Below are 12,216 nucleotides of genomic sequence, written 5' to 3' on the forward strand. Positions count from 1 at the left end.
GCCCCCCTCCCAGCCCCACGCGGAGCTGGGCCTCCCTCAACCCCGGCGCTGGGGGCGCCCGCCCAACACGGCTTCTGCTTCTCCCGGGGGGCCCGCCGACGCTCCGCCCTCGGGGAGTGCTACTCGATGGGCGCAGGCTCCGGGAGACGTCTAGGCCCGCTTCCCCGGGTGAGACTGAGGTGAGAAAGGCGTCTGTACCCCTGCCCATCCAAACTAGGGATTGTCTGATCCCCTAGTGAACCGAGACGCCCCCGACTGCTATGAGACACACCTTGACCCAGGCCAGTATTGGCCGCTCCAAACAGCCCTTTAATATCAACCCTTACCACGGAATCTGGAGCCCACGTGATCCTTTCAGGGGTACTCTCTTGCAGGACTCCAAAATAACAGTCTCCCTCTCCTACCCTCCCCCCTCCCAGCCCCAGCCACACACACAACACGCATGCTGTCCTTTAAGCTCTCTACTAACAACTCAATTATCCTGGACCCCTGTTAACCCCTTTTGACCCCTTACTCACCCTAGGCCCTTCTTAACTCCAAGCTGACCCTAGTCTCATGAGTACCACACACTCTTGCTTATTGATCCCAGCTCACTGATCCTCCCACACTAGCCCTGGATCCCTAGGTGGGGATCTCTTATGAAAAGGACATTCTGCCCTTAGAGGTCAAAAGGAGCAACTGCCACTGGTGGTCCTGAACATTGACCATCACCGCTCTCCCCTGGGGCTCCAGCTGCTCTGGGTAGTAAGCTCATACTGTGTCTGGAGGCTAGATGGGAACAGCTGCCTGCTGTGATTCCTACAGCTTCACAGATGATCCTGGGGGTAGGAGTTGCAGTTTGGGCCTCCTGGCCTTCCCATATTTGCTGCCAGGGCTTCAGTTTACTGAGCAATCACTCTTACTACTGATTTGTTCCAGGCTCTTTTCCAGGCACAGGGACCCTGCCCTCCCAGACTGGTAGGGAAGTGGGCAGGTGGGCCTGGACAGGGTTGGGGAGGTCAGCCCAACTCTAGGGGTGGTTGTGTTGGGAAAGAGGCTTATTGATCCCAGCCCAGCTCAATCAAACACAAGGCTGCCTGGGCAAAGGGCGATTTAATTAAGAAGACATGAGGTTCTTATTTACCTGTTGGCACTTGCTAACTGTGCAGACAGCTGTCCCTTGACATTGACCTGCAGACACTGTTGTGGGCCTGGGGACAAAGCTATGCTGCAGACATCTCTCTCCTCACTTGGCCAGGGGAATCCCAGCCCAGTCCCTGAGGGAGAGGTTTGGAAGAGTAGAGAGGATTGGAGAGAGGTCAGGGGCAGGGCAAGAGATCAGGGATGGGAGAGAAGGACAGAGATGGGTAAAGGTAAAGAGAGATCTGGAGTCTGGGGCCAGGATGGTACATCCTCCCTCCAGAGATTGATCTGTGTTATTCCTCTAAATATCAGAGTAATGCAGACGGGAGAGTGCTTTTGAGTTTCCCTCTCACCCTCTCCCAGTGAGCCTCATCCCCTAGCCATGAGGAGGCCTGAACTGGTATGGCTCAGCCTGGCCCAGATTCAGATCCCTTGAACACAGGCTCTCAGAAACCTGTGCCCCAATCCAAGGACATGATAAAACAGAAAAATGGAGACCCCAGAAGGAAGAGAAAAAGATAGATACAGAGATGGACACACACACACACACACACACACACACACACACACCCCTGGCTGGGAGAAATCGAGATGGGGAAAGACAAGAAAGAGGCCTTTCCAAACCTTACTTTCCTTCCAGCTAGATGCTCACCCCTCTTCTCCCCCCAGGAAGCCTTCTGTGATTCTGCCAGCCATAGGGGCCAAGGGATCCATCTTTTCCCTCTCCTGCAGGACCACATGGGATCCAAGTATGGCTCCCAATCTTCACTTTGACTCATCTCATTTCCAAAAGACAACTAGCAGCTTTCCCACGGATGCTTCTTGTTTGCGTCTCTCCACAGTGCCCAGAGCACAAGAGCTCCTCATTAAAGGCTGGATGATTTGCGATAGGCCAGGAGAGGGTCCAGGAGAGGGTCCAGGATCCTAAAATCTCAGTGCTAGAGGTCATCGGAGTCTGGAGCCCTTAACTGAGGCTGATCCAAAGGGTGGGACTTACCCAGGGTCTCTCAGGGAGCCAGTGCAGAACCCACTCAGGCCATTACCCCATAGTGAGTCATAATGGGGAGCTGAAGTGTGCCCCAAATGGTGGAGGGAAGGAGGAGAGAGAGAGAGACAGAGAGAGAGACGGAGAGAGATGCAAAGAGCTCCTAGTAGGGGAAGATTGGGTAATTAGGTGTTCTGGTCAGGCCTGGCCCTGGAGGACGTGCTAGAAAAAGAGGCAGGCCAGGACTGGAGAGAAAGGGAGTGTGAAAGGGTGTCTGTCACACCCTAAAATCCCGTGAGGCAAAAACGGCTCAGAGAGAAGAGTTTCCCAGGTGGGGGAGAGTGGCTGCCCCTGAGGTGCCCCACACTGTCCCACTTTAATAATCTCACCTTTATCCTTGATGATGCCCCCCAGCCCAGGCTCCAAAGAGTGCCTCCCCACTTTCTCTATCCTAAGCAAGGGACATAAGTCTCTTTTCTCACTCCCTCTTCACACTGTAAGAAGGCTGGCATTTGCAGAAAGCCCAGAAAAACCAAGAGGGCAACACAGGAAAAAAAGGAAAAAGGCCCCAGAGACATGAGGAAAGGAGGAGGAACTGCTGACTGAGCCTTAGCTTCTCACCCACAACCACTAACCACAGACCCTCAGCCCAGCTGAGAACCTCACTCCTTCCCCTTTTTGAGCAGTTCTCCCTTGCTCACAGACATTTGCCCTCTCCCTTGCAGAGAGGAAGACTTGTGGTCCCACGCCAGGGTCTTTAGGATCAGTGGCTGGCGAGAGGGGGGCAGTGAACTACTGATGAGGTGGCGGTGTTCAGTGACTAGGAGCATAGACTCTAGGACCAGAGTGCCTGGGTTCAAATCCCAGCTCCGCCATTGACTAGCTATGACCTTAGGCAAATTATTCGATTTCTCTATGCCTCAGTTTCTTTATTGTTGGATATGAGTCATAATAATAAGTTCTATATCCCTAATACCTCAGCTCTGGAATTTCTCATGTTCAGATTAGAAGGGAGGGGTTGCTGATTCCCACTAGCTCCGTGGTAGGACTGGCTAGAGGATGAGCTAGGGCTGGGAGTGGACTAGAAAATGGTGAAGCAAGTCCTGCAATGAAGTTTGACTTATGTTCCCACACCTGGCACTTGCAGGCCTTAGATCTAGCCTCTGGAACTGGCCCAAAGCCAGCCCCCAGGCCTTTGTACGGGTTGACATATCCTATACACTCCTCTCCCCAGGCCCAGGGCCTTAGCATTCCTGATAGGTTGGGGTGCCATCTTGTGGCCACATCTGGAAGCCAACCTAAGCTGGGCACTGACAGTAGGCTTTGAGGTTATGGTAAGCTGTGGAACCAACGGGCATTTTTTCCTCGGACAGGGACCCCTCTCTCCAATGGACAACGGAAAGTGAACCTAAAGGTGCCATAGTGGGAAACTGGTGACCGTGGCTGCTGGGTCTGTAGCTTGAGCACTGACCCTCGTACCTAACCTGGGAATGGGTGGGTATACAGCTGTTCCTTCCTGCAAACCCTGGATGAGTGGATCCCAGATCTCTTAGGCCAGGAGAGATCAAGAAGGGGGCTAAGGTGAAGAATAGTTTAGGGAAGAGCCAGACCAGGGTTTCTCAGTCTCTGCACTATTGACATTTTCCACCAGATACTTCTTTGTCGTAGGGGCTATACTGTACATTGTAGGATGTTTAGCAGCATTCCTGGCCTCGCATTCCTGGCCTCTATCCACTAGATGTCAGTAGAATCCCTTCCCCAGTCATGACAATCAAAAAGGTCTACAGACACTGCCAAATGTCCTCTGGGGAGTAAAATGTCCTCTGGTTGAGAGAACCACTGATCTAGACAGATTTGGTTACAAATCTCATTTTGCTGCTTACCAGTGTGTAAACTAGTCACTTTCTCTCTCTAGATTTGTTTCCTTATCTGCAAAAAAATAATATTTTGTGAGGATTAAACGAGATAGTGTCTTTCATTGAACTTCCTTCTCTTTCCTTATTCTTCTTCCCTCGGACTGCCTACCCTTCCAAACCCTTTGTGACCAGCCCTTACTCCCATGATCTCCTGCCATTCCTCTGCACCATCCACCCCTCAGAGTGTCAGTGTAGCTCAGGGAGCAGAGCCTCAGCCCTCCCTAGGCTTGGCTTTGGGGAAGATGGGGCCTCAATGCCTCTTGCTGCTAGCCGTGGGAATGAGATGGGGAGGAGGGAAATGATGATGGCTGTGTTGAAGGGTGCATGAGGATGTCGGGTGCATATGTGTAGGGAGGGGAGGTGGGTATGGGCATTTCGGCAAGAGTGTCCCTAGAAAGACTGGGCAGGGACCACTGAGTTCTCCCAGAAGCAGTTGGAGATGTGAAGCTCTCCCAAGGGTCTTTCTCCCTCTGTGACTCCTTTCACAGGAGCCCTGTGGGTTCTCCTGGGTATGCTCCTGTGTGTGAGTCAGTCTGCAGGTAAGCATGGTCAGCAATGTGCAGGGTCCAGGTTTTGTGAGGCCTGAAATTTAAACATTTGGGAGTCACTCTTTAAAAAAAGAATAGAAAGTTGAGTACAAAAGTGAATATTTATTTAGACTTAGAAAAAGAAAATCAGGACCAGATGTAAGCTTCAAAAAAGCTGATAAATACTATAAACATGAAAAATTGAGGAAAAGTAGCTTAATATTATTAACTGCCTGACGCACCTACATAATGCTTTTAAATAAGTTATATTTACTTGGAAGCATTCATAATGCTAACAAAAACAGTTGCAACTTTGTTTTTGCAATTACAGAATAATATTCAGTGAACAAAAACATTTATTACATGAAAGCTTCATCAAAAATGACTGAAAATGAAAAAATCATCATACTCCCATATAACTATTTTTGGGGGGCACCAATAAGAAACTGATTTAAATTTCCATGTCAATTTACAGGTCTCATGTTTTACCGGGCAAAGTTTGTGGTTACTGAAATACCACCAGGACGGGACTACTAAAGATACATTCATGAAATGTATAGGACCCAGAATAGCGAAAATAATCTTGAAGAAGAACAAAGTTGGAGGACTTAACACTTCTAAAATTACTACAAAGCTATAGTAATCAAGTCTGTGCGATACTGGCATAACGAAGGACAGACAGATCAATAGAATAGAACTGAGAGTCCAGAAATAAACCTATGCTTTTATAGCCAATTAATTTTTGACAAGGGTGCCAAGACAATTCAATAGGAGACGAGTAATCTTTTCAACATAAATAGTGCAGGGACAACTACATATCCACATACAAAAGAATGAAGTTGGGCCTCTTCATCATACCATATACAAAAACTAACTAAAAATGGATCAAATGTCTAAATATAACAGCTAAAATTATGAAACTCTTAGAAGAACTTGGATAGTTAATAGTTTCTTAGATATGATGCCAAAAACACAAACAACACAGGATATAGGTATATTAGACTTCACTGAAATAATAAAAAAGACACAAACTTTGTGCTTCAAAGGACAGGATGAAGAAAGTGAAAAGACAAGCATAGAATGAGAGAGGATATTTGTAAATCATATATCTGGTCTACTATTTGGAATATATAAAGAACTCATAACTCAACAACAAAAAGACAAATAACCTAATTTAAAATGGATAAAGGATTTAAAAAGACATTTCTTTAAAGAAGATAAACAGATGGCCAATAAACAGAAAAAGGTACTCAACGTCATTAGTCATTAGGGAAATGCAAATCAAAATCACAATGAGATACCACTTCATACCCACTGGGATGGCTAGAATAAAAAGACAAATATTAACAGTGCTGTCGAGGATATAGAGAAATTGGAACCATCTTACACTGCTGATGAGGAATGCAAAATGGTGCAGCTGCTTTGGGGAAAATTTTGACAGTTCTTCAAAAATTTTAACATAGAGTTATGATATATACCTAGCAATTTCACTTTAGATATATACCCAAGAGAGTTAAAAGCATACATTCACACAAGAAGTTGTACATGAATATTCATAGCAGAATTATTCATAATAGCTAAAAGTGGAAACAACCCAAATATCTACCAACTGATGACTGGATAAGCAAAGTGTGATATATCTATATGTTGGACTATTATTCAGCTATATAAAGGAATGGAGTGCTGATACAAGCTACAACACGGATGAACCTTGAAAACATTATGCCAAGTGAAAGAAGCCAAGCACAAAAGGCCACATAGTGTGTGAGTCCGTGGTCCAGAATAAGCAAATCCATAGAGATGAAATAGATTAGTGGTCCCTGGGGACTAGGGAGAGGAGGCAGAGTAGGGAGTGACTGCTAATGGATATGGGTTTCTTAGAATAATGAAATGTTCTGACATAATGGATGGCTGTACAGGGTTGTGAGTATAGTACAAACCACTGAATGGGATACTTTAAAAGGGCGAATTTTATGGTATGTGAATTACCTCTCGATAAAAATTGGAAAAAAGTAAAAGAAGAATCAGTAAACCAAGAGGTTATAAATAATTTGATTATGCTTAGAAAAATCTGTTTGTCATGGTTCTAGTCCCTTTATCTGTAAAAGATCTATTTTATTATCTTTTTCTTTCTCTGAAACACTTTCAGTAAATTACTAAAGAATTTCAGAACATACCTTTTAAATTGACTAGTCCATTACACAGAGAGAAAGCCCAAGTCCAGAGGGTTTAAGCCACAGTCCCAAGACCTCAGAGCTGGGCAGTGGCACAGTCAGACTTTGATCCTGGGAATTATGTAGCCATTGACATCATCCAGGGCTCCTGCTCCCTGACACTGGGAACATTCTACATGAATTAAAACCTGTTAAATGTCTGAAAAAGAAAAACCGCTATAAGAAAATGAAACTGTATGGTATAAAAACGAACATTACACAACCTCACATTTTAGGTTTTTTCTTTTAATAGTAGTGAGTTGTGTGCAGAGGAGTTAAGTGTTTTATAGATGAGAAAAAACAGCTAGAACCACCTTGTTCTTCGTCATTAGCACCATCATCATTTTTGTCTTTATCTTCCTCCTCATCTCCTCATCCTTCTGCCTTCCCCCTCTTGTTTTTTTTTTGTTTTTTTTCCTGCCTTTTCCAGTCTTGCCCACCGCTTTTCACTGCATCAGGCTGCATATTCTTTAATTATGTCTTCATGTGATAATGATTTCGTAATATTTTCTATACAGAGAATTGACAGATAATTCAAATAATTCAATCTTTCCTTCAACATAGTTGATTAAAACTTGTTTTGTATCCTTGATAATTTCAGGAAGCTTCTTTCAGACTCAACACTCTATTGGAAATGTCATGGCCAATTTTAGGATTGGTGTCAAATTTGCAGAAAACTCCATCAAGTTTCTTTCATCTGTGGACTTTAACAGTTCAAGGTATTTTGAGTTTTCTTGTGTGGCAATTAATTTTAAATGTTTTTAAACCGACAGTGTTCATTAAAAAGTTTGTGGATGCTGAGGTCTTGTTATAGTGGCATGTTAGGAATTTTATGCTGTCTTTGTTGATGTTAGTATTTTGTGTTAAATTAGCAAAAACTTTAAATCTTTTCCTAATGTGTTCATTTAATTTGCCCTTCTTCATTGATTGGATTATCAAACAATGTGAGAATTTTTTTTCAATAATTCCATTCAAAAGTTAATAAACTTTCTTTTAATAAACTGCTTTCTGCTATGATCTAAACATATTTTGAGGGTACTATTCTCACTGTAAGAAATCATTTTAATTTATTTCATTGTTCATCATTATTGCTTCCGTTTTATACTCTATTTATTTAAGATATATTCCACTAAACCTGGACAAAATGTATACCTTTGGATAGGACACCAACATACCCATAAATGTCACCCAACACAAGGAGGAAGTCAGAATAGAGACAATGGTCATAACCAATTTGCTAAAATAATTTACTTTGGCAAATTAAAAAAGAAACTAGACCATGTAAAGGTATTTCTAGGGCTTTTCTCAGGGTCTTAGAAGGGGCTCATGCAAGGGGGAGGACCTGAGGCTTAAAATTCAAGGCGCATCCACCTCTGGGAGTGTGTCGTAGGTACCTATGTTCTATTGTATGAGCATCCATACCCATATGTCCCCATGGAGAGCATGGCCCAATGTTTCCTCAGACCCAGCCCAGGGGAACGTGGCCTCAAGAGCAAGGGACTTTTCATAGACACTGCAGATGGGGTTGGGCTTAGCTAGATGTGCTCCCTCCTCCTGGAGGACTGAGATAAGGGTCATGCCAGGAGAAGACCTCAAATCCCATCATCCATGGGGTGATCCAGTCTCCAGCTGCTCACATCCCTCTGACTTTCTTCACTTCCGCTTTCCTAAATTCCTCTATAGAGGCCACAGAGCAAGACAGCTAAGGGTATAGTCTCTAGAGCCTCTCTGCTTGGGTTCAAATCCTGCCTCATGACCTAAGCTGGTCCAATTAGAGGCTTTTTCCTGGGAATTTTCTAATTTGAGTTTAATGTTGAAATATAAGGTAATTCTGAGTTGCTGGAGAAAACCAATATGGAATAGGAGTAGAGGCAAGAGGGAATACGTGGACGAGTAAGAAAGGCTCCAGTCCCAGCTTTCCGGGCCCATGGACGCTGGGGTGCACATATTGCTCATCCACATGTGAGCTGCCCCATGTCCTTCCAGCATGCCTCATTGTGGAGTTTAAGTTAGTTTGAGTGGGGTTTCTGTCACTTGTAACTGGAAGTATCCTGAACTAAATACTTGCTTCTTCTCCTGACGTCTCCATCTCTGCAATGGCACCACCGCCCACTCAGAAGCAAACCAGAGCTTCATCCTTGGCTCTTTTTCTTTACTTCCTTAAGGCCTCTGTATACAAGGCATTGTAAACAGTTATGCAAGTTTGTTCACTGCTCAAATGAACCTGGCTGGAGAGGTGACTGGAGGCTGAGTCCAGCCTGCTCTTTCTTGCCCAGCCATGACCTAGTGCTGAGCATGAACCCCTCAAGAAGGGACACCTTTTTCTAATTGCATACTCCCTCCCTATAGGCTACTGGCCCTCTTCGTATATGTGATTGGTCCTCCCAGTGCAGAAACTCTGCCTCCTCTCTTCACCTGGTTGCCTTCCCACACCCTGTTATCAGCTCTCATTGCACCCTTTACTTTTCCTTATAGCACCTCTCACTATTTATAGCATTGCATTTATTCACTTGGTACTTTGTCTAATGGCTGTTTCTCTAGTGGATTTTAAGCTGTGTGAGGGTAAGGACTGTGCCTTCAAGGTTACCCACTGTACCATCAACACCTACACTTTATCTGGTATAAATGTCTCTCTACTCCTATGCCTTCTCTCCCATCCCCAGTCACTGCCCCAGTTCAGGCCATGTTATGTCTCCTCTGAGCAATCCTGGTGGCTTCCTGACAGTCTCCCATCCTATCCATCTGCCAGCCCAGACTGGCCTTTCTAAATTATAGATTTATTTATATCCTTCCCCTGTTTAGAGTCCTCTATGGTTCCCTGTTGCCTTCAGGATAAAGCACAAATGAGGTTTATTGTAGCCTTGTGTCTGCTTTTTCTCACTTCACCTCTGGCCCCACCCTGCAAACATTTTTGGTTCCATGAAGGCACAATTTGCTTCCTGTCACCTCTGGGTCTTTGCACTTGCTGTTTCTTCAGCTTGGAGCACCCTTATTCGGCTCCTCTTTCCTGACCAACTCTTTCAAGATTCTTATTAGGGGTTACCTGCTTGTCTATACCTTCTATTCCTACTATGTTCCTCTGCCACATACACCCCCCTTACAACACCTAATTCGTCATGATGTAACCAGCTGCTCTAAGATCCAGTCTCCCCAAATGTCTGCATGCTTCCCCAACTACTGGAACTGTGTCCACTGGTCCCTGTTTTCACCCAGCATAGGACCTGGCATTTGTTGAATGAATGAATTCATGAAAGCCCCGAGAGGTCTCAAAGGAGTGTAAAGAACCCTAAGGCGCATCTGTGGAAGCAGCCAGAAGAAAAGCTGAAGATCATTAGTAACAGAGCAGCTCTGGTGGCTCCTCAGGGACCCTGTGTTGAGGAGAATAGAGGCTCTCCTCAGAGCAGAAAGCAGATCCTCAGACATGTAATGAGGTTCTTCTTTCTGGCATCACATCTAGCCTGTGTTTCTCAGGGCCCCCCACTTGAGCAGAGCTCTGGAAAGTGGGCTTGCAAGGTTTTCAGGGGGGAAAAGTCTGTAAGCGTAGGATGTAGGAAGCACTGATGGCCTGGTGGCAAGTGTATGTGTGATGAGGGGTGGAGCTGGTGTGGTATGTGAATGGGGAAGAACTGTTGTTGCCAGGCCATCCTTTCAGGGGAGGATGAAGGTGCCTCTGGGAGGGCAGAAGTGCCTGTGTGTGTGTGGTCTCTCCCCTGGGTGTATGTGTGAGTCTGTGTTGTTTTCTCTTGTTTCTGAAGACATAGCTCAAATGACACCTCTTCCAGGAAGCCTTCTGCAGCACCCTCGCTAAATCAATCCCCCCTCTTTTGCTCTCAGAGTGTTTATGTCTTGATAAGACCATTTATGCCACCTGTGATGATGCCAGTTTGCATGTGCCCCTCTCCTTACAGGCTCTGTGTTCCTGTCTTATCAGATATGACAGGGCCCAGACGGTCTAAGTGCTGGGTTACTGCTAAGTAGAAGTGTCTGTGCCTGTCTGGTTTTCAGTGTTGTCCCCTTGTAGTTACACCTATCACTAAGAGCCTGTAAGTACCACACAGCTTACCATGCCCCTTCACATACATTTAGTACTTCCTCATAATGCTGTGAGCACCTTATCACTTCCTCTATAGCCATGAGGATTCTGAGTGGCCCCTGAAGCCATGACTTCCCAACGATCCTTCTGTACACCATACCTAAGTATACTGTGTGTATGGAGGGGTGTGATTCACAACCTTCCATGCACTTCAGAATCACCTGGGGAGCTTCGAAACATACCAATACCTGGCCTGGGGTCTCTGGGGCATATACATTAAAGCAGAACCTCTGGGACTTGGGGCCAGGCATGAGTCTTTTTAAAAACTACTCAGATCATTTTAATATGCATCCTGAGATGAGAACCACTGACCTGTGTGTGGTGTTGCTTCTCACGGTCATAGGAACCTCCCACGTATTGGAGACACGCGCCCTCCTCCCTTCCCCGAGCCCCAGGCTTCCTCCTTGCAACCCGCCTGCCCTCTACAGGGCTAGTTACCGTACAGCTGGCTCATCTTGCAGATTTTCCCTCCAGTCAAAATTCTGTCCCCGTCCCTAGGGAAAGCCAGAGCCGCCACGGTATAAATTAGCTTTTTATTTCGAACAGCTGAGCGAGCGCCCGTGGCTCGCCCTCCTGCAGTATAAACATACAAAGTCCCTGTCGCACCGCACACCATGCCTTAGAGATAAATACAGCCCTAGGGGCTCCTGCTCTGGCAAAGCAACTCTTATTTACAAGAATAGATTACAAAAGTATTACAAAAAGTGGTCCTGAACACGAGGAGGGGGTGGGAGTGGTTACCGTAACTTGTTACACTTGGGACCGGAGCGCACCCCGCTGGCGGTGGGAAAGAGAGGATGTTTCAAGTGCTAGGGAAAGGAGAGGCCACGCCCCCATAAGCAACCTCCGCGTCCCGGAACCTAGCTTAGGTCTGCACGGGTCCCACCCACCATCGGGGAAAGCTGCGAGAAAGAGGAAGGGCCTGACTCCCCGAGGGTCAGCTCTAGCCCACGGAGGAGTGCATAACGGCCATCGCAGCGGGTCTCAGGGAAGGGTGCTGCGTGGAAAAAAAGGACCGTGTCTTTGCCCTGGGGTGCAGGAGGCAGAAACACGTCAGTCTGCCTCTCCTCCCTTGGGAAGGGTGGCTTTTAAAGCGCGGTTGGGGATGGAGGTTGGCGCTTAAGCTCAATCTTTTGGGCTCATGGGACCCTAGGGGCACCATCCCTCGGACGATGCACAATGGCGTCCTCGGCCGCGGCCGCCCTCACCCTCAGAGCACCTGGTAGATGGGGTTGGGATTGGCGCCCGCGGGACACTGCTGGGTAGCGTCGGAGGTTGGTGTGGGGGCGCTGCGATCTTCCTCGCTCGGGGCGGCCGCCTCGTGCGGGCCGGGAGACGACTCAGGCTGCGCGTCCGCCAG

General features: G+C 46.6%; 1 protein-coding gene across 1 annotated transcript in view; it reads right to left on the minus strand.

Moving 5' to 3' along the window:
* Nucleotides 1–11,370: 11,370 nt before the first annotated feature.
* The window catches only part of MYOD1 (myogenic differentiation 1), a 2,497-nt gene continuing 1,651 nt past the window's right edge, over nt 11,371–12,216 (minus strand). Inside the window, exon 4 of the mRNA XM_006904748.2 lies at nt 11,371–12,201. Coding sequence (XP_006904810.1) covers nt 12,067–12,201 — 135 coding nt within the window. The 3' untranslated portion in view covers nt 11,371–12,066. The remainder of the gene's footprint in view (nt 12,202–12,216) is intronic.

Source organism: Pteropus alecto, unplaced genomic scaffold (genome assembly GCF_000325575.1).
Source record: "Pteropus alecto unplaced genomic scaffold, ASM32557v1 scaffold120, whole genome shotgun sequence".
Taxonomy (NCBI): domain Eukaryota; kingdom Metazoa; phylum Chordata; class Mammalia; order Chiroptera; family Pteropodidae; genus Pteropus; species Pteropus alecto.